At 33.1% G+C, this 22,266-nt stretch overlaps 1 protein-coding gene across 1 annotated transcript in view; it reads left to right on the forward strand.

Moving 5' to 3' along the window:
- Positions 1 to 22,266, forward strand: part of LOC126819809 (uncharacterized) — a 117,057-nt gene that overhangs the window by 85,141 nt on the left and 9,650 nt on the right. Inside the window, exons 80-108 of the mRNA XM_056100271.1 lie at positions 1,372 to 1,392; positions 1,816 to 2,069; positions 2,449 to 2,669; positions 3,145 to 3,365; positions 3,710 to 3,853; positions 4,261 to 4,425; positions 5,336 to 5,662; positions 5,903 to 6,011; positions 6,807 to 7,066; positions 7,555 to 7,710; positions 8,012 to 9,023; positions 9,304 to 9,454; positions 9,861 to 9,990; positions 10,595 to 10,931; positions 11,432 to 11,580; positions 12,152 to 12,335; positions 12,691 to 12,755; positions 13,909 to 14,238; positions 14,956 to 15,113; positions 15,623 to 15,794; positions 16,605 to 16,780; positions 17,442 to 17,636; positions 18,089 to 18,292; positions 18,719 to 18,925; positions 19,868 to 19,996; positions 20,400 to 20,609; positions 21,149 to 21,355; positions 21,586 to 21,789; positions 22,148 to 22,252. Coding sequence (XP_055956246.1) covers positions 1,372 to 1,392; positions 1,816 to 2,069; positions 2,449 to 2,669; positions 3,145 to 3,365; positions 3,710 to 3,853; positions 4,261 to 4,425; positions 5,336 to 5,662; positions 5,903 to 6,011; positions 6,807 to 7,066; positions 7,555 to 7,710; positions 8,012 to 9,023; positions 9,304 to 9,454; positions 9,861 to 9,990; positions 10,595 to 10,931; positions 11,432 to 11,580; positions 12,152 to 12,335; positions 12,691 to 12,755; positions 13,909 to 14,238; positions 14,956 to 15,113; positions 15,623 to 15,794; positions 16,605 to 16,780; positions 17,442 to 17,636; positions 18,089 to 18,292; positions 18,719 to 18,925; positions 19,868 to 19,996; positions 20,400 to 20,609; positions 21,149 to 21,355; positions 21,586 to 21,789; positions 22,148 to 22,252 — 6,203 coding nt within the window. The remainder of the gene's footprint in view (positions 1 to 1,371; positions 1,393 to 1,815; positions 2,070 to 2,448; positions 2,670 to 3,144; positions 3,366 to 3,709; positions 3,854 to 4,260; positions 4,426 to 5,335; positions 5,663 to 5,902; positions 6,012 to 6,806; positions 7,067 to 7,554; positions 7,711 to 8,011; positions 9,024 to 9,303; positions 9,455 to 9,860; positions 9,991 to 10,594; positions 10,932 to 11,431; positions 11,581 to 12,151; positions 12,336 to 12,690; positions 12,756 to 13,908; positions 14,239 to 14,955; positions 15,114 to 15,622; positions 15,795 to 16,604; positions 16,781 to 17,441; positions 17,637 to 18,088; positions 18,293 to 18,718; positions 18,926 to 19,867; positions 19,997 to 20,399; positions 20,610 to 21,148; positions 21,356 to 21,585; positions 21,790 to 22,147; positions 22,253 to 22,266) is intronic.

The raw sequence follows: 22,266 nt of genomic DNA on the forward strand, positions 1-22,266 counted from the left end.
TATAAAGATGATGTTCCTACATGTAGCTGGTTAACTGCTGAGTTTAGAGCAACACATTGTTAGTAATCTATTTGTTTATCTGGTTAACACATACATTGATAGCAATCTATTTGACTAGCTGGTTAACTAATCAGTTTAGAATTATACATGTATTTTTGGTAATCCATTGATTAGCTGGTTAACTAGTCAGTTTAGAATTATACATCTATTGTTAGTAATCCATTTGATTAGCTGATTAACTACTGAGTATAGCTATACATGTGTAGGAATCTAGTTGTTTCTTTATTGTATACTAACATTATGTACTACAAGTAAGCTATAACCTTATAGTCTTAGTGCTCCTACGGTTAGGACTTTTTGTTATTCGAATAGCCGTAGCTATTAACCGGTTAGTAACCGTTAACCGTATGGTATCAATTTTAAACATAAAACAGAGCTTGTCAGGAGCTACGAGTCATTACTCGTGCGCACGCTATACTCGCGTTATAAAAGGCATTACACGCGCAAAAATTTCAGGAATTTTTTCAGACATGTAAAATTCTTTAATGAAAATTTAAACTATCTAAGGCCGTAGCTATTTATTTACCTGGTTAACTTGGTTCATTTGAAACATTTTTTTAATTCAATATAAAGATAATATACAAAACAATACTCAATTTCCCTTCGTACGTGACAGACGGCGATAATATTACGATTACACAATGTTACTAAGAATAGAATAAAGTAAATTAGAAGGCGTCTATTGATTGGACAATAAAGAAATAATTCCTCACTTGCAAGTAGAATTTTTATGATTGGTTAATTTAACTGAAAACCAAAGTAGAATTCATTCGAGAAATTACGAGATATGAAACGTGTTCAATGCCGTAACGAATCTAGTATAATGTCATTTTCTAGCCTTTATGATTATATTTTGAATGGTGGTTACGTTTTGAAGTAAATAATAAACAAGGTAGAATATAGTTAGAAATGCCGAGAAGTATTTAGATTGGATTAACAATAGCAAAAGTCGAACAAGGTCCGTTGACTTTGCCGTATGACTACGACGAGTGCTATTAATAGTATCATTGTTTAGCAGTCGACATCGTTGGACGACTGTTACATTCTAAAATTTTCAAACATCAAATACAAAATTACAACGGACAAGTTTTGTTATAAAGAGGAATATAATCAGACACAACTCTATGTAATGGGGGACATCTCCGAATAACCGTACCGTTGAATTCAAACCGTTTAACCGTCCAGTTCTAACCGTTTACGGCTATCCGACTAGTCGTAGGAGCACTATATAGTCTGTAGAATTTAGATATGTCGATGTAGATTTTATGTATGTTGAAAATATATATTTCAATATTCATTTGTTTTCTTCAGGAAATATTACATATATTAATGGTAATAATCTAGATTATATTATCTTCTCTAATCCTCTTCTTATATGCACACCTGGTTTCTTATTTTTTTACACTATCTAATATGTTAAATTTTCTATCAAGTAAATCCTTGAAACTGTCTTTTCTATTTTTAATGTTGAAATACTGGCAAATAGTTTTAGCACAATAATATTTTTTCTTATTTTTAACCATTTTTTAACTTGTTATCCTGATTCTTTTTTGCCGTAATAAGTATATTAATGTCAACTAAACAGACAATTAAATACATCCTAAAATGAAGTAGTTCATATATCGATATGCATGTAATGTTTTAGTTAAATAGACTGATTGATATAGATAGATTATTGTTTTCTCACACATAATTAAACTCTTTAACATAGGTTTTATACAGTTTGATAATCTAGTTTATTTCTGCTTTCTATAGGTATTCCTGTAGCCACTCCATCTCCATGTCCAACAGGTTACTACTGTCCACCTAGAACAGTTGCTGCACAAACTTATCCCTGTCCAAAAGGAACCTATGGCCCAGATATGTATTATAGTAATATTGGAAACTGTACAGCCTGTCCATCTGGTTCATATTGTGAGAGAAGTGGTTTATCGTATGCTAGCGGTGGATGTTGGGCTGGTTATTATTGTACAGGTGGCGCCTCACTACCAACACCTATAGATGATATGGTAATATTATTATTAAATTTTATTTAATGTTAAATTTATCAAAAGTCTCCATTAAATATTTACTGTCTCGGTTACCATTTGAGATGTTTCTGTGATGATTAATAGTATTATTAAACAATCTAATTATTATTAGCATTGTTAAGTTCTGCTCTAAATTGTGTATTTACACTCAAAATCTAAATATTCCTTATCAGTTATCTGTTCTGTTTGATGTCAGATCGGTTCAAACCATTCTTATTCAAAACAGAGCATCTTTTCTTTGAGTCGATGAGGTCAGGAAAAATCAGTTGAACACAGAAATCTAATATGAACTGGTTAAGCTCTGTATTATAACATTGACATAAGCATATGACACTTTAATCTGCCATTTGCATTACAGGTTGATCACAGTAATAATATAACATTTACTGGTAATGATATGTGCCCAGTAGGATATTATTGTACTAACAGTACTAGTTATCCTACACCATGTCCTATTGGTACATTCTCTACACAACGTGAAGTCACTAAACCTGAAGATTGTGAACCATGTCCTAGAGGAAGATATTGTAACATCAAGGCTTTCACTAAAGTATCTGAAGCTCCATTGTGTGATCCTGGGTAAGAACTACGACTGTACAGATGGATGGGTGGTTGTATGGATGCACATTAGGTCATTCGGTTTGTCATCAAGTCAAGTAGCTCGGTTTCATTCTCTGTACGTGACGAGGAGTAGGTTTGCCTGCCCAACCTTGTGGATTTTCTCTGGGTCCTCTGATTTTCTCCCATCTGTCAAAGACAATTACACACAAGCAAACGATTGAAATACAATTGTACAATATGTTAGTCTCAAAATTAAACCTGATTTCTCTATCTCTCTCACCAGTCATTTACATGAAATAAAATATAATCATAAAGATGTAAAACTCTATTCTTATTTTTTAACACTAAACAAATAGCTAACAGTGAATAAGTTGAGCTGGTCAAAAAAATTCTTCAAAATGTGACCCGTGAACTCCATGATTTCATTCCTCCCAATTGTATAAATATAAATGGCTAGTGAAATATGAATGATAAGTTTTGTATTATTTTCTAGGTATATATGTATAGGTGGTAGTACAACAGCAACACCCAGTGATAATATAGAAGGTTATATGTGCCCACCAGGACATTTCTGTATAAAAGGTGCTGAGTTTGAAGAGGGTTGTCCAATTGGAACATTCCAGTCTAACCATGGATCAGACAATTGTACTATTTGTCCTGCAGGTTTTATATGCCCGGATATGAATATGACATCACCATTACCTTGTAAAGAAGGTACTTAATTGCCTTTTCTCAATATATATACTAAACATTGTTGTATATGTAAGATTTGAAATACTATTTTGAACTGCCATTTCTAATAATCTGGCACAAAGTATTACTAGCCACCATTTGCCATTGTGAGTCATGATGCGATTTAGTGATTGAATTCGAGCCTTAGTATACTTAATCGGGATTTCTTAGATGATGTATTTTATTTTTTCGAAGATCTAAAACTTATGTGACCTATAATCCAACATTTAATCTGTTTTATGTGAGGTCCTTTCTCACATTCTGTGTAAAAAAATAAAATTAAATCATATGTCTGTTTTCAACTATTGCATGTGTTATTTTATTAGGTTATTATTGTCCGTATGGTATATCACCACAACCATGCCCTGCTGGTACATATAACAATAAAACTAGTATGGAGATTATTGATCAATGTACAAATTGTTCACCTGGTAAATACTGTGAAGGTCCTGGTAATATTCTACCAACAGGTATATATATATTCATAATCACAAGCATTAATAAAATAAACCATACTTTTTTAAATCATAATATTGTATAATTGTTACATAAGAGTAATTATATAAGCATTAGAAAAGTTATTTAATTTGGGTTTTGTCATTTGATCCTCTTTTGAACTTATGTCTGGCAGTTGCCTATATTTGAAGGCCCAGTACATTTGCTACCAATATGGATATGATCTTCCATTACCAGTTTAAATCAAACTAAATATTTATGAAAATTAGGATCTTGAGGAAAGAAACATGATATTATGTGACTAGCACTTTCAATTCCATCGCAAACATCATCAAACCTTTCATTTACATTCTCCAGTAATTATTACATAGCTGTTTGAGTTCACTTCTCATTACATTAATATGAGTTGTTATTTTTAAAGGTGAATGCGATGGTGGATATTTCTGTGAAGGCGGTTCAACTAGTAAAGCTCCGAGCCCAACACCAACTTATCCTAATAATGGTTTATGTATAATAGCTCATTATTGTCCACAAGGTACATCTAGAATGATTAAATGTCCAGCCGGTACTATCAGAAACAGTACAGGTAAACCATTTTTTGTATATAAAGCCTACTTACTAATGTAGGGGAGGGGGGGGCGCAAGTGATTTAGCTTGTGCACTTTAGATCATAAGGTCTGTCATTGAGCCAATCTAGTAGTGTCGCCTGCCCAACCTGCAAGAGACCCTTACGCATGCAAGCAAATTATTGGAATACAATTGTACCATATGTTCCGAAATGACCCAGTTTGTATCGATGGATGTTAAAGGACCTAAGTCCGTAACTCAAAATCCTCCAAAATCTTCGACATCGAAAACACAAATTATTGGTCAATTTAAATCAACATTGATGATGTAAACTTACCGGGAAAAGATGAGCTTCTGATAACCGATATTTAAGATAAAATAATTTTTTTAACATTGGTACACGAATCGTGTACCATAATGCGCTTCAGCCCCAGTTGTATTGAGGGACGAGGCTAGACACATTGCACCAAATCAAATGGAGTTATGTAGACTAGAATAACTAGACGCTAGAAATTTGCACTCGATTGAGATTGCTGACTTATTTCGCCGAACATAACTGATTTGAAATTGGAGTAAAAACGGAAACCATTAAATGTAAATCAGTTTATATACATTCATATTACAGTATTATATGCGTTGCGACCCACTTTTGTGAATTTCTAGGTCCCAAATGTTAGCGATTTAGCTCCTTTAAACCCGACATCTCTTACATATAATAATTCATGATACTGTCTGACCATAGTTAATGACAGAGGAAAAATGCTCTCATATTAACAAGCTTTGTCCACTACTTTTAAGAGGAATTTTATGCTTTTTGCACGATCTTCCTAATCCTGCATGAAAAGATGCTTGTGGTGAGTGTCAAATTGGCTAATTTGCCATCTCTATGTTTTGAGTTATTGATATATATTTATATATTTTATGATTAGGTGGAGCTGTATTAGATGATTGTTTACCATGTCCTGGTGGATATTATTGTGAGAAAGATGGTCAGATAGAAGCTACAGGACAATGTTCTCCTGGTTATTATTGTCCAGCTAATGATACAACTATATCACCTACACCATCAGGTCTAGAATGTCCTGTAGGCTATTATTGTACCATAGGTACTGCCAACCCTATACCATGTCCAGCTGGTCAGTTCCAGATTAATACTGGTCAGTCATCATGTGAAGCCTGTCCTGCTGGATTCTATTGTCAGAGTGCTATATCTCCAGAACTTAAAGACTGTCCTCCATACCACTACTGTCCAACAGGTAAGAAATCTGTTGTTGTCTTCAGTATGAAACAAAATTCTAGATTGTTCTGCTAGCCTGATTATTTATTTAATTACAATTATTTAATATTGACCTATGTTTTATATTTTCTGTTCATTGAAAACAACTATATTTCAAGTCGAAATTTATTTAATTTCTTGAAAGAACATGTACATTATTAAATGTTTAGTTGATAAAGTTTCAATTTTCAATGTTTTTCAAAAATCTTTGCCTTTTTAGGAACTGCTTATCCTATTTCATGTGAGAATGGAACATTTACATATGATAATCAGACTCAACTTAAAGCATCCAGTGATTGTTCACCATGTGTAACTGGTCAATACTGTAGGTAAGTAAAAATACACTAAATAGGTATATAAATAAGGGCACACTGTTCAAGACGAAAAGCCATATATAGATTTCCAGACCATTCATTACCATACATACTGGTCAAGAGATTATTAAAATTGATCGGTCCTAGTGTTACACTGCCATCTTTACTCTTTTTGAATTGTCTGTTGACATCTGAATGGTAAAACATTTCTCTTTTAAGTGTCAAAATTTTTATTCGCCCACATTTTCATGTGGACATATTATGCCGTCGCCCCTGTTTGCCTATCTGCCCGTCCACAATTTTGTTTTGACGAAACGTAAAATATAGGTCAATCTCCCAAATATCTAATTTCCTTTCGATATTGGCATATATCGGACGATAACTTCATGGATTGTGGCCCCTGATTGTACGAAAAATCACCTAAATATATGGTATATCAAGGTTGTGGACCCTCTTGAAGTCACAATGTTGATCCGATTTTGATGAAACTTGAAATATATCTTTATAACCCAAAGATCTCGGTTCCTGTCGGTATTCGTGCATATCGGATTGTAACTTCCTGGATTATGGCCCTTGATTCTATGAATAATCTCTTTTTGTTTAGCTTGTTCACTATCCATCCCTGGCAAAATGTGGGCGTATCCTGCCTGGCAGCTGCTGGTCAGTCTTTATTGTTTAAAGTTTACATTAAACCCCATTTTATTTTGTTGTTTAAGTTTATCTTGGACCTCTGCTATGGTGAATAAATTATATGCATCGGTTTTTGTAATAGAATTTGACAATTTCACTTGTTGGCGTTTTATTTTTTAGGAATGGTCAGCTATATGGAGATTGTTCAGCAGGTTTTTACTGTAAATCTGGGTCTAAAGAAGACATGCCAAATAACACAATTAATTTTGATGTATGTGCCAGTAATACAGATTGTTCCGGTTTCTGTCCTAGAGGATATTATTGTCCACAAGGAACTATCATACCACTGCCTTGTCCAGATGATACATATAGAAACACAGTAGGAGCTGAACAACAGAGTGATTGTATAAATTGTCCTGCTGGCTTCCTTTGTCCTGAAGGTATTTTGCAATATATTATTAATTTATGAACAAATCTTTGAAAATAATTTCTTTTGAATTTTATTTCCAATTTTGAATAGTATTTGATTATTATATATTAGAATGGTTTCATATGCCTTAGTTAGTGGTGCCAGATGGAAGGCCTGGTCAGGAACAATGTCTAGTCATTAGGATTGTATGAAAAGCAAAAGTCCTGTGTACATGTTAGCGTGCACATAAAAGAACCCCTCCTGACAATTGGTGGTCTGCCATTAAGGCAAAATTAGCCATGATGTGGCAAAAAAATTTGGATGTTAAACCCAATTTCATTTGATTATATTTCCATATGCCTTAGCGATGACATATTTGCAATTGGTATGATAAGTCAGAATAGGACCAAGAAAAAAAAGATTATGATATCAAATTTTTAATTGTTTACATGGATTTAATGTGTACTGGAATAGGACACTCGGTCAATTAATGTGAATATGATTATTTTTGTATGAAAGGTACAGCTGATCCTATCCCGTGTCCAGCAGGTTTCTATTGTTTAGCTGGTAATGGTACTACACCATGTCCAAGATTAACATATAGAAATGATAGTGGTGGTGCTGTATTAACCGATTGTTATCCTTGTGAAGCTGGTTATTGGTGTAATTATACTGGTATGTTTTAATTCAACTTTCTCTGTATCACAGTAAAATGATATTAAATTCATTTTGCTGATGGCCTCTCAAATCTATATAGTCTGCCTTTTTAATTGAAATGAATATCTCCTTAATCAGAATATCAAATTGAAAATTATAGTCTTTTGATTATCATACAAAACTATTTAAATTTATTTCATTTGGTATCAATTTATTGTTGCTGGTTTTTTATCATTAGATATATTTGTTCCATTTTTCCGAGATTTGATTTTTTCTCATTTGAGTTGGTTTAAAACAATATGTAAATATTGTATTACAGGTATGGCTGATTATATAAACAACTTATGTCCACCCGGTTATTTCTGTTTATCTGGTCAGGAACCAGAAATATGTCCAGCTGGTACCATGAGAGATACACCCGGTTCCACAGGTCCTGGAGATTGTCCACTTTGCAGACCTGGATACTACTGTCCAAATGATACAGCCAATACACAGGGTATCCCATGCCAGGAAACTTTTGAATGTCCAACAGGAGCATCTTTAGAGATCGATTGTCGTCCAGGTCATTTCTGTAAAGGAACAACCGGTTTCCCACCAATTTGTCCCGGAGGTTATTATTGTCGTAATGCTACAGATACACCAATAGAATGTCTGATTCCAACGTATTGTCCTGAAGGTTCCAACATGACATTAATCTGTCCTCTAGGTTACATGGCCAACAATCATGCCGGAGTTCGAGACAGCATTTCAAAATCGTGTCGAATCTGCCCAGCAGGAACTTATGGTAACTACACAGATAGGTCACAATGTGACCTTTGTCCATCTGGATACTATTGTCCTGAGGGTACTGGACATGGAGACTCAAATCCTTGCCCAATTGGTTCGTATTGTCCACTAGGTTCAGCAGCACCATATAAATGTCCTGTTGGTATGTATGGAAAGGTTTTCCGAGCTGATAATTTTGGTCAATGTGTAAATTGTCCAGCTAACTATTACAATAATTTGGAAGGACAGAAGGCTTGTCGACCATGTGGAAGTTCTTCCTATTCGTCTGCTGGTAGTTCTCAGTGTACATGTGTGGGTAAATTCCGTAACTTCCAGGAATCAGATGGTGCTTGTATTTGTATGTCGGGTTATATATTCTACAATGAAGTGGATAAGAAAGTATCAACAGGAAATGGTGACGAAGACTGCCAAGAGATTGTTGATTTACGATGTTCACAGTTTGAAACGAGAGTTGCCAGTGATAGAACATGTTCACAAGCTGAGGATTATGACTGTTCGTCTGCTTGTATAGATGCTGGTGGTGTATTAGATATAGATTTAGGAAGGTATGATAACACTTTTTGAAATTATAAAAGATTTTGAGAGCAGAGAAAGAGCTGGTCATTCTTGCTTTAATAGTTCGAAAAAAGATAATGAAAAATGAATGTATTGAAAACGTTATAAATGTTTGACCATAATAACTCTTACCCACAGTTATATAACATTTAAAGCCAGAAAAACATTCACTAATAGACAGATTTAGATTTCACAAAATGCCTCTTTAATTTAGCTCATTCATTCAGTGTAATCAGATTGGTATGAGAATTTATTATCTCTGTATTTCAGATGTAAGTGTAACTTGTATCGTGAAGCGGATGAAATCTGTGATCAGTCTTGTAGAGAAACAAGTATGCCCTCTGTTGGTTTACAGTTATTACCAGATGGTGCTGTATCTATTAGTATTATTGATCGAGCTACAGGTGCTTCAACTACACAGGTATAGTCATCACTACACTTTTAATACAGATGGTTTAATCCTTTTTTGAAACCCTTTTTGTTGTTATTTAAATTTTGTTTTATAAATGGGCCAAATTATAGTATATGACTTTCTGAAATCTGAGTGGTTGGCATTAGTTATTTAAATAATTATAAATGCTGACTTATCAAGTAGCTGCTGTCAGGTAGGTCTATCATCAATTGTGGTATTGGGTGAAATTAGAATGGGTGAATCCATTTTAGCTTTACTGGGATCAGTCTCCAGGCTTTGTGTTCCGATAATTATAAATGAATCAATTTAACTGAAGGTTTTAAAATTACATGAACAAAGTCATTTATATTGTGGAATTTAATCTCATAATTAACAGCATAAAGAAATAAAACTATATTTAATTATGTCATTTTAGACAATAACAGATATTTATGGGCCAAGTGAACAAACAACCGAGTTGACAACAGTTTTTGTATGTAATTTTTATGAAGATCGTGTCACAGCATCACTATATAAAGATCCTTCAGAAGCTCAGCTGTTATTCAGTAAGTTTCTAATAGTTTACAAGTATTTATTATATTTCCACACCCCGGTTGTACGTGACAAGGAGTAGGGTCGCCTGTCCAACCTTGTGGGTTTTCTCTGAGTCCTCTGGTTTCCTCCCACTGCTGAAGATGCCTATGCACAAGCAAATTATTGAAATAAAATTGAACCATATGTTAGTCCCGAAATGACCTAGTTTGTATCAAGTGGACGTTATATATTGCCACAACTACTGTCAGATAGATACAATGAAAAAGTAAACGTGTGTATTTTGGGATGGTTCTGATAAATTTTAGTTCACTTGCGGTGTAGGCCTACTATATGTAGGTAGACATAATTTTTCACTAATAGAAGTTCATTATTTACCTCAAGCCAAATAAGGTGTCCCTGCTTTAACTAGACAATGTTTTAGTAGGCAGAAACACAGCTGTCCAGACAATTTCTCATCATAGCACACTGTCCACTAACCCTAACCCACTGCATCGGGTATGTCCATCTTTGTTAGCCTAGTTAGTGCAGAAAAGTAGGATGTTAAACCCATTTCATTTCAGATATAATTGCAATTGTTTATTAATTGACAAATAAAATTGTACTATATTTTCTCAGCACCATTACAAGATCAGGTGACAAGTGAATCATTTGGAAGAAGACGTCTGCTAGCTACATCTGTTCCCGCCAACCAGATATCTAACCCAGCTTTATGTCTGAACGTCAATGATGTCATATTGTTTAAAGTTTGGTTAAATGAAACGGATAGATCACAGAGTCATTATCCAATTTACCAGAAAGATCATCTATATAATACGAATCCATCATTTGACTATGGACCATTCACTCAACTAGAAAACCTTCTACTAAATACTAATATCACTATTACATCATTTGCTCATGTTTTTACGGAAGGTGGAACTTACGTATTTAAAGATTCTCAATCGCCAGACAGGTAAGTTTCATTTTAACATTAATATTGTCTCTGATAGCAAGATTTTCCAAAATTTGCTAAACTTGATTTTGGAAGTATTAGACAATAATTTCATTGAAGACTATGATTCCAAAACGATTTCAAGTTATAGCTATTGCTGCTTATTAAAATCAAAGCTTTCAGTTTGGAAATACATGTAGTCAAAGCATTATTACCACACCACATGCAAACATAACCGATAATCAAAAAAATAAACCTGCGGACAAGACACATACATTGCAAGCAATGAACAACAAATATCGATCAAGTGAATGGATCCAGGGGCCAGCCTTAAATCCACTGCACTGTACAGAGAGAGTAAAACCAAATATTGTTTAATATATTACTTCTGATTGAAGAAAATTACTAGATTATTATTGGTTCAAATAAATTTAGAGATGTAATTGTGTGTTATATAATTATTGTTGGAGTGTAGTTGTATGCTATATAATTATTGTTGAGATGTTATATAATTATTGTAGGGATGTAATTGTAACAGTAAAGCCAGTAGGATCTACCTGTACAGCTGGTGTATCACAAATAGTACCATCATCACCAACAAATCTTATAGCATTCGGTATAGCTAAAACTTCCGTACAGAATGAAGAACCTGATTGGGGACTTATTATTGGTAAACATACATTAATAATATTTATTTATACAGGGACTACATCAATACTCATATCTTGATACAAGAGAATTAACCTTGATATTCATAGGTATTTGTCGAAATGACCTAGTTTGTGTCGAGTGGACGTTAAACCCCATTTCTCTCTCTCTCTCATGGGTATTTGTTCAGTCATTAGATGAAACAAATTTCCTTCAGATATGCTGAGCATATCCCAGGTTTGATTCCGGTATGGGCTTTGAAAGTTCCTCAGGTTTTGCCTTGCATGGTTTCCGCTTGTCAGTGGTGCAGGACGGAGAGCCGGGTTATGAACTGTGTTCAGTCAATAGGATGTTTTGAAAAACTAAGGTCCTGTGTAGACATTGATGTGTGTGTAAAAGAACACTTGACAATTGGTATTTAGACCTTAATACTGCAAAATTTCCTTCACAATACTCATGGTGCAGTAAAGTAGGACGTTAAACTCCTTTTTTAAGTTATTTCCTTCAAATTGTTAGGGTAAATTCGGAAAGGATTGTGTAAACTATTATGTAATATTATTTCCAAATCAAAATTTCGCTGTTTTCTATTTCAGGTTTAATAGCTTTCTTCAGTGCTATAGTAATATTATTGGTAATTGCTGTTATTGTCTGGAAACCTAGAGATTCTGTCATCTATCCCATGAAACATTGGAAACCTAAATATCGAAGTTTGGGAGCACCACCGCCAGTACCATCGTATATACGATATGATACCGATCATTGGCCGGATAAACACAGGTACCTTTATACTGGTTTGATATAATTTGCGGTAATTGTTTACTTCATGTCAGTGATGGAGGGCATGCCAAGGAACAACGTTTTGTCGTTCAGATGGGATAAAAAAAAAAATGGTGTCTGGTGTGTACATTGGGGAGCATGTAAAAGAACCTTTGACAGTTGGAATTTAAGAATAAGAGTGGACTGCATATGTCCGCCATCATTTGCCTGGATGGAGCAGAGAAATAGGACGTTAAACCCCATTTTATTTGCATGAAGCTATTCTATATCTTATTTCTTGATATTATTCAGCTATCAAACTTATTCTATAACTATATTTAGTACAATATTATCTTTGTTTTTAATGATTTTTAAGCCACTCAGATCTTGGACCAAGAACTGTTGGAGATGGAGCTGAATTTTCATCTTTACCTTTAATGGGTAAGTAAATACTACACATTACTTTCACATTTTTGTTTAGAAAAGTGTAATAGTATTTTATGGACAGTGCATGACATCATCGCAACCATCTTGGAATTGTGATGTCATATAAAAAATCAAATTCTTTCAATCAGTGCACAATTGTGCAAGGAACAAGCATGCCAAGTTTTTTGTCTACCAAACTTGAATTGGCAGCTTCATGTACTTTCCAAAAGGGAAGCAGATTACTGAAAAATTATGGAAGAATTACATGAAAAGTGTTTTTGTTTTCTTTTTTAATCTTTCAAGAATTTTGGTTTCTAGTCATTAATTTTATATTTACCATGATCAATTGTCTTTACATTTCATTTTATTTTTTAATGGCAAAAGAATAAACAAGTTTCATTTTATCCAATATTAGCATTATTTATTAGGGTTTCACACTGCGTAGTTTGGGGGCAAAAACTGTATTTATAGCCTTCAAAACAAATAGTTTATTCATATCAGTCGTATTTGTTATTTGTTTAAAATTTTGATATTTGATTCCAGTCAACTAATAGAATGAACCCATACGATCATATAGATATCACAAAATGGTTTCTAACTTTGTGGAGAAATAGTCGATTTTCAGCAGGTCACTTTTCAATGTTCTTGGTCAATAAAAGTGGCAATTATTATTCGATTTTCATAAAAATTTTCACCATGTGATGCCTTATGCCATTTATGAATTCATGGAATTAATTCAAAATTTTCATTATCACAAGAAGTAATGTTATTTTGGCAAAAACTGTATTTTTAGCCTTCAAAACAAACATTTTTTTTAAATGAGTTATATTTATTATTCGTTTAACATTATGATATTTGACTCCAATGGACATATAGATTGAATCAATGTGATCATATAGATGTCCAAAAATTGCGTCCATTTTATAACATGTCTGCAATGTTTATGTGGAAATCTGTTTATCGGTTCCATTGGTACCGTAAGAGATATAAGTTCAAGGGTATCGTTGCACCGGAAGTGACATAAGTTCAAGGGTAACATGGCACCAGTGAAACCTGTCATCACTGCTTCGCAGTTCTAATTCATTTTTATTTCTATGCAACTATTCTGTTGTCTGAAGTGGTAGCATATAAAGAAATGTATGTACATATTTTATATATTTTTCATCAGGTTTAATGAAAGAAGGAGAATTGGAAGGTTTTAATGTCCGTATGTTATATGATAAACTAGAAGATCAGAATTTACATCTAGCATCACAATTAGCTAAACAGAAAGAAGATCTTCAGGGTTTCTATTCAAGGATTTGTGATCAGAATGAACAACTAAAGAAATTATTAAATGACATTGATCCCAAAAAACTAGCCAACATGGAATCTATTATACAAGTGAGAGAAGGCAAGAAAGCAGCTGATGGTTTACAGGGTTCATCAAGTACTGGACCGAATGTCATCAATGCTAATGTTAAATATGGTGGTGTTCACAGACACAATTTTAACCTGGGTATGTTTTGTAATTTTAGTCTGGGTATGTTTAGTCTGGGTATGAGGTATGTTTAGTCTAGGTATATTTAGTTCGGGTATGTTTAGTCTGTGAATGTTTTATCTGGGATTGTTTAGTCTGGGTATGAGGAATGTTTAGTCAGGGTATGAGGTATGTTTAGTCCGGGTATGAGGTATGTTTAGTCTAGGTATGTTTAGTTTGGGTATGTTTAGTCTGTGAATGTTTTATCTGGGATTGTTTAGTCTGGGTATGAGGTATGTTTAGTCTTGGTATGAGGTATGTTTAATAACTTCAACTTTCGTTATTGACAACAAGACTTCAAACCAAAATAAATATTTATATACCCATATATTTTAGAGGGAGCGCATTAACCTCTGAAGCTTAATATCGGTAAAATAAAAGAAAAAATGGTTCTTTATAGCTTATTAATAAGTGTTAATAATTTTCTATTTGGGAGTTATGGTGGCTCATTGATTATGGCGCTGGCTCACTGATCAAAAAGTTCCTGGTTGGATCCAGGAGTTTGATCCCAGAGAGTTCCTTGAGATTTTACAGCCTGGTTTTCCTTTGTCCCTGGTAAGGGAGATATATCTAGTCATGGATGGAACAGAAAAATGAGTTTTTCACATTTACTGATTTCACGGTGCATAGCGTATATCTGTTGTCATTAATCTTCATATTTATTATTTATGTTTATTTCAATCGATGTGTAATTAGGTGGAAATAATCGAGAAGGTGAATTGATGACAGCCTTACAGATATTACTGGAGAAACTGAACAATGGAAATGTTCCATTATCACCTGAAATGTGGAACCAAATACAGAAACAACCAACGGATCAAAAATATACTTTATTGAAATCAGATGGCAATCAGGTATGTGGAGTATTTATTTTATTTTAGTGAGCTGTGTACGCTCAATTGTAAAATTCAAAACAAATGAAAAGTTTTGTCTTTGAAAACTACATATCAGCATTTGCGAACTGCATGGCTTAATCCCCACTAAAATATAATCAAAATGGTTATTTAACATTTAATTAAGAAGTGCTGGCTTATTTTGACCATATTCTGTTTATATCGTCTGCAGAGAATACCAAATGTTGACAAATTTTAAATTATTCATATTTTTAAAATACTTGAAGGAATTGAATCATTTTTGGACTGATCAGACATTCACAATAGTTTAGTTTTAAAATCCCTTTTGTTATTTTGAAAAACAATGGCTCACATCCTTCATTTCCATTTCATTCTGTATGCAAGCTTAAATTTATAGAACCTTATGGGACATATTATAATATTATATAATCACTATTGATGGCATAAAAACGATTTGAATGGAAGGTTGTCTTGAAATTTTCTGATTCCTGAAATTTTAATTTTACCAGACTCATGGACAGGGAGAGATGTTGAGGAATCATAATACAGAAAGAATGAATCTGGAGAAAGGATTAGAGAATGATGAGAAACAAGCCTATAATAACTTATTAGATGAACTTGATAACATACGTAAATTAGCTGTTGCAGAAAAGTCAGATGACCTTAAAATCAAATTACAAGGTACTATTCATTTCTTACTTCTCAAAGTTGTTCACAAGACATTTGTTTGGGAGTGGAAATTCCTAACTAATAAAGAGAAAATATATTGGTATGTAGTAGTAGTAGTTAGTTGTATTTTACGTCCGCTTCCACCGAGGTGATATCGCAGACAATATTGGTATGTAATTAGGCTTATTAAATAAACAATACCGTCTCCTGCTATGTATATTGTGGATGTGATATATAGTACTATCTCACTGTATAATGGTTAATACACAAACTAATATATGCACATGTATATTATGAGTGTGTATATGTAGTTCCTTGTTAATATACAAACTAATACATGTATATTATGGGTGTTTATATTTGGTTACTTGTTAATATACAAACTAATACATGTATATTATGAGTGTGAAGTACATAGATTGTGTATTTGGTTACTTGGTAAGAAATGTATATTGTGGGTGCTACTTGAGATTGTGTATTTAGTTAGTTTGATACACAACCATTTATATTAGGTGTGATATATTGTGTGTAAAAGTATCTATTAGATACATGTGTTGATGTGATGTATATCTGACTTAGATTGTCTGATTATTTACTAATTCAAAGATTTATGTGTGTATATTGGGTAATTGTATACATTGAAATGAACTATTATTGCCTTACAAAGTACAAGTACAGTATAATACTCTGTACTTAGCCATTTATAGTTATTTCATCTTTACATTGTCTGCTATATCACCTCGGTGGAAGCGGACGTAAAATACAACTAACACTAACTAACATTCATTTGTTTGAAATATTTTTGCTGAATTATATTACTAGGTGATTTAACAGAAAATGAAGTTCAGAATATTATGTCAGACCATAATAAAGATTTGGGTATCTGTATGGGTAAATTACAGTTAAATAAAGAAAGACAACTAGAAGAATTAAGGAAGAAATTAGCCGAACGAAGGAGGAATAAAGAGAAGCTGTTGAAAGATAAACAGACAGCTGAGGTAGAGACTATGTTCAGCTTGGAGTCAACAATTGTGTCTTAAAATGTCACCCGGTTTCCTCCCACTGCTAAAGACCCCTACGCGCAAGCGAATTATGTAAATAAAATTAAACCATATGTTAGTCCCGAAATGACCTAGTTTGTGTCGAGTGGACGTTAAACCCCATTTCTCTTTCTCTCTCTTTTTAAAATGTCACCCAATCTAGAATGTTCATGAAGCAACGACTGCGAGTTTTACAAAATCTGGACCTTAAAAGATTACTTTACAATTCCTGAGCTACGTTATCTACAGACAAGTGAACAGTAGCGTCAAATCAGAGGTGGTAGCGACCTCCACAGAAACCTTAACATTGAACGAACCTTGAACATTTAAACATTGCAACTAGATTATCACAGGTAGACGTTTTAGCTGGAAAGCACAAGACTTGGTATTTGCGATTATCAAGTAATCTGATAGGCTCCCAAGCTGGGTGAGTACCCATTCGGAATTACATGAAGGGTTGATAAGATGTACAGAGTTACAGCGAGGTCAAACCTTCTATTGAAGATACCCGTCTAGTAGATCACATTTCAGTCCTTATTTTTTGTTAGATTTTATTCAAATAAGTAAAATACCTATTAGTTTTCTGTTCCAATTGTTTGTTTTTTTATATTTATTCAAGACTGGTAAAGTAGGTCTACCACCTCCTGTACGTGGAACTGATGATACCGATATAAAATTAAAACTCGAACAGAAGAGACTTGATGCTGTATATACAGAAGAAGTATCTGGTATGGCCATGGCAGAAACTGAAATGGATCACAATTTGGCTGAGAGAGAAAGATCACAGATATCAGACAACATGGCAAATCAAATTGTAAGTATTGTAATTATATATTGTACTTTGTCATGATTATTCTATAACTCAAATAGACAATGGTTGTATGCTTTTGAGAATACACGATACTGTCTTTTTTTTAGGAGTTCACGTAGCTAACAGACTTTTATTGTTAATATAAGGATTAAATGTTGTATTTTTGTGGTGTCTGGCTGTCACATAGTTAAATGAATTTGAATTAACATTAATTTTTTATTTCTGTTAAATATGGAAAGTATCAAGAATGAGCTGTACAGTAGCTATTCAGATGATTCTGGAAATGCCTTGGACATCGCTTTTATCGATGCTATCATTTATGCTTTATGAAATAAAGATTAGTTGTCGAATAAATATTTGGTATTTCCAGAAAATCTTAAATCAGTAATTTTCCCCCATAAAATTAAATTCCTTTTGGAATACTATTATTATAATGATGGTATTATTACTCGCAGGAAAGCCTTGCAAATCAAGAACTGCTTGACCGCGAGAAAATGGCTGATTTAATTAAAGATCAGAGACAACAAGAAGATAACTTGGCCAAAAAATTAGAGCACAGACGACAAGATCATTTGGAAAAGATTCGTAAAAACCTAGTCGAAAGAAAGAGAAAACAAATGATGGTACTTAGAGATAAACAAGAAAAAGAAAAAGCAGAGGTATTGAAATGACAAAATATTTATGGAATACTGTATAAGATAAAATGGCAACATTTTTCTAAAGAAGAAATGTCAACTCTCATTTATTCCATTGTAAATTATATTATTTAAATTGACAACATTGTAAACTATATTATTTAAATTGTCAACATTGTAAACTATATTATTTAAATTGACAACATTGTCAACTATATTATTTAATTTGACAACATTGTCAATTATATTATTTAAATTGACAACATTGTAAACTATATTATTTAAATTGACAATAGTGTCAACTATATTATTTAAATTGACAACAGTGTCAACTATATTATTTAAATTGACAACATTGTAAACTATAATATGGACAACATTGTAAACTATAGTATGTAAACTATATTAATTAAATGGACAACATTTTAAACTATAATTTGTTTATTACAGTTGTCTGTTAAAATGTTAGAAGAGGGTAGTGAAGAAGATAAAGAGCGTTTGATAAAAGCTTTAGATGAGTTACATGAAGTAGAAGAAGAAGTATTATCTGCAGAATTAGATCTAGAAGAAAGACAACAAACACAACAAATAACACAAGCTCTAGATGAAGAACATACAACAGATTTAAAGAGTATTCATAGAAACTTATTAAAGATGGTAATTTGATAAGTTTTTGTCAAGGACATACATTTTCGCTCTAAATATTCATTTTTTTTTTTTTTTTTGGAACACCCCATATACAACATTTTGAAACAATATTTTAAAAGCCATTTTTATTGGTTTAGAAGTACGAAAACTAGTTAAAATAAAAAGCAAATTTCATCAAATAACAAAAACATCAAATACATGGCCTTAGATATGATAGCATTAGCAATTGATATATGTACTGTGAGTGAGTACTGTATTCAATATTACTAGCGCTCTTGAGCAACCAGTTTGTTGGATATTCAGCGCTTTATAAATAGATTATTATTATTATTATTATGTTTTTGTATATATCTTGACAATCAATATATTATGCTAGTATCTATATCCTTAGTGTATTCCTATATGTCATAATTCTTTCTTTGTTCAATTATTTGTTTATAAAATAAATAAAAATAAATTTAGTCTGTAATCAAAGTCATGTAGATATAGATTTACGCTCTTAAAGATACATTATGTAAGATTTAGATAAAGAACTAGCCATTCTTGCTATAATAGTTCGAAAGTAGATGATGTAAAATGAATAATTTGAAAATTTCATTCAAATTACTCTATTGCAAGCGAAGATATTAGCCTTTGAAGGTTTGACAGAAGTGTGCAATGATTTCAACCACCGTACTGGTTGATCGAAGCTAAGTCTCGGTCCTCCATATTTGATTAAATCAAAGTATCGCTGAACCATTCTAATCTATTTAATATCGGAGAAATCTGATGCCATCGAGAGTTGATTAAGGCCTGGATCAGTTAATTAATGTCTAATTAATACTTTAGAAAACATTTTAGGCCTAAAGAGAGACCTGCAATAGGCAGATTTAGCTCTTGCATAATGAATGTTTAAAGTAGAACAATGTCAATGAACATCCATACATTTTGATGATTTTATATATTAAACAGATTACTGATAACACTCCTGCTAAATCTCAACTAGCTGTACAGAGATTATTAGATCAGTTCCGACAAGATGAAGACAGTTTACATCAAGAATTACGTGTTGAAAGAGACAGACAAATGGCAGACTTTCAGGTATATATTCTCATAATGTACAAATAACCATGAAATTAAGATCAGGACATTCTTTGAATTGCTTTCCACTTAAATATTTTGGTATTTCTCAATATTTTGATGTAAAAGTTATCACCCTTGTCATGAAATTGAATATTCCTTTATTGATAGGTTTCTAATCTTATTTTGATAACTTTGACTATTAGAACTCTTCGGTCTGCTAGTAAACATTGTCTTGTTGAACATGACAAAAATAAATTTAAAAACAGCATCAACTGTTGGAATTCCCTTCCTGAACATGTCAGACTTTTCCATCCTTATCCATCTTGAAGTGTTGCTTAAGAGATTGGCTGTTTAAATACGTCAACTGACTCATAATTTGGAACAAAACAAATCATGTCCTTATTTAATGTAAATTTAACAGATTAAACTGGCTGTCAGAAAGGCACGTAAACTTGCTAGTGATCAACGCAAAATGGAAGAAGCAGCTGCACAAAGATTTATCCAGGAACAGACTCGACAAATGAGGAAAGATGTAGGTATAACTGATCCTATTATCAATATAGATCTACAACATGTTCCACAAGTACAATATGGTGAAAGTACAGAAGAAAAAGCCATGAAAAAAGAACAGGTATGATATTAGTAGCCATTGATTAGGGACCCTTTTATCTCTCTCTAAACAAATGTAAAGATATCTTGCATATCTATCTTTCAGGAATGAACATTTAATTTTTTGTTTTGTTTGATATTGTTTTGTGTTTTTTTTTTAAATTTTGAATACTGTTCATATAGATTTCATACTATGTTGAGTTATTCATTCAGAAATACACAAGATGTGCTAATCAATAAAAATTTTGTGTGGTCCAATGTGTCAACTTTAAATCACAAGGCCTGTCATTGTGCGTCATGGCTTTGATCTCGTACTTGTGTGGGGTAGGGTTGCCTGCCCAACCTTGGGGCTTTTCTCAAGATCCTCGAGATTCTCCTTCCACTGTTAAAGATCTGTAAACACTAGCAAATTATTGATTTAAAATTGTACCATATGTTATTCCTGAAATGGCCTAGTAGTTTGTGTTAAGTGAACATTGAGCCCATTTCTCTGTGTCTCTCTACTCCAAGTGCTCTCAGATGGACTATGAAGTTTTGTATATAATATCATTATGTCTATAGCAAAGGATTAAAGATGATCTGAAGACAAGACATAAAGAAGACAGGGATAAACTGGCAGCTAAATTAGACAGTGAAGTTTTAAAGAGTGAAACTGATATGAGAAAAGAACTAGAAATGGAAAAAGAGAAATTATTACATGAACAGAAGAATAGACAAGCTGCTGAATTAGCTGCCAGAACAGATCTTACCCAAGATCAAATTAATTCTGTAAGTTTTTAACAATTTCTTTTTCTCAACATCTGTCTTATTGGACCTGCTTGTGCACAAAGTAGGACCACATTTCGACTTGAATATGAGTTTAGGAGTTGAAATTTAACGAAAATTTTATTACCGTACAAGGATAAAGGGCTTTTGTTGTTTTTTTTGTTTTTTCTCAACTTTTATGGCAACCATGTTCAATAATTATGGAATCTTATATAATATTTTATTAATAATAGATGATGGCATCTCATGCTCAAGATTTGGAGGATTTGGCTAATCGATTGGACGCTCAACAAACCAGACAACAGTTAGATCTTAGAGACAGATTAGCCCAAAGACGTAAACTGAAGATGGCTGAAATACGCAGACGTCAGGAAGCTGAATTAACCAAAGAAATGTTGGAACAACAAAAAGAATTAGATGAGGTTAAATTGAAAGAGGTAGATATTAAAATTATTCCTTCTCTTTCATTTCGTGCAGGGGGGGGGGGGGGGTCTAACAAATTTATTTTAGATCATAAGGTCTGTCATCGAATCAAGCTTGAACATAACAAGGAGTAGGGTCGTCGCCTGTCCAACCTCGTGTGTTTTCTCTATGTCCTCTGGTTTCCTAACACTGCCAACCATTCATACGCTCAAGCGAATTATTGAAATAAAATTTAACCATATGTTAATCTCAAAAATGACCTGGTTTGTGTGGAGTGGATGTTAAACCTCTCTCTCTCTCTCTCTCTCTCTCTCTCTCTTACTGACACCCAAAAAAATGTATTGTGTAAGATAAGTAAAATTTGTAATTTAGGCACATGAAGTAGAGAAGAAGGCTATAGAAGAAGGTATTAGAGAAAACGGCCAGGAAGAAAGTGATAAAGTTATACAAGCTGTATTGGCTAAAAGACACGCCCAGGTAATTGACAATCA

This window comes from Patella vulgata, chromosome 4 (assembly GCF_932274485.2).
Source record: "Patella vulgata chromosome 4, xgPatVulg1.2, whole genome shotgun sequence".
NCBI classification, from domain to species: domain Eukaryota; kingdom Metazoa; phylum Mollusca; class Gastropoda; family Patellidae; genus Patella; species Patella vulgata.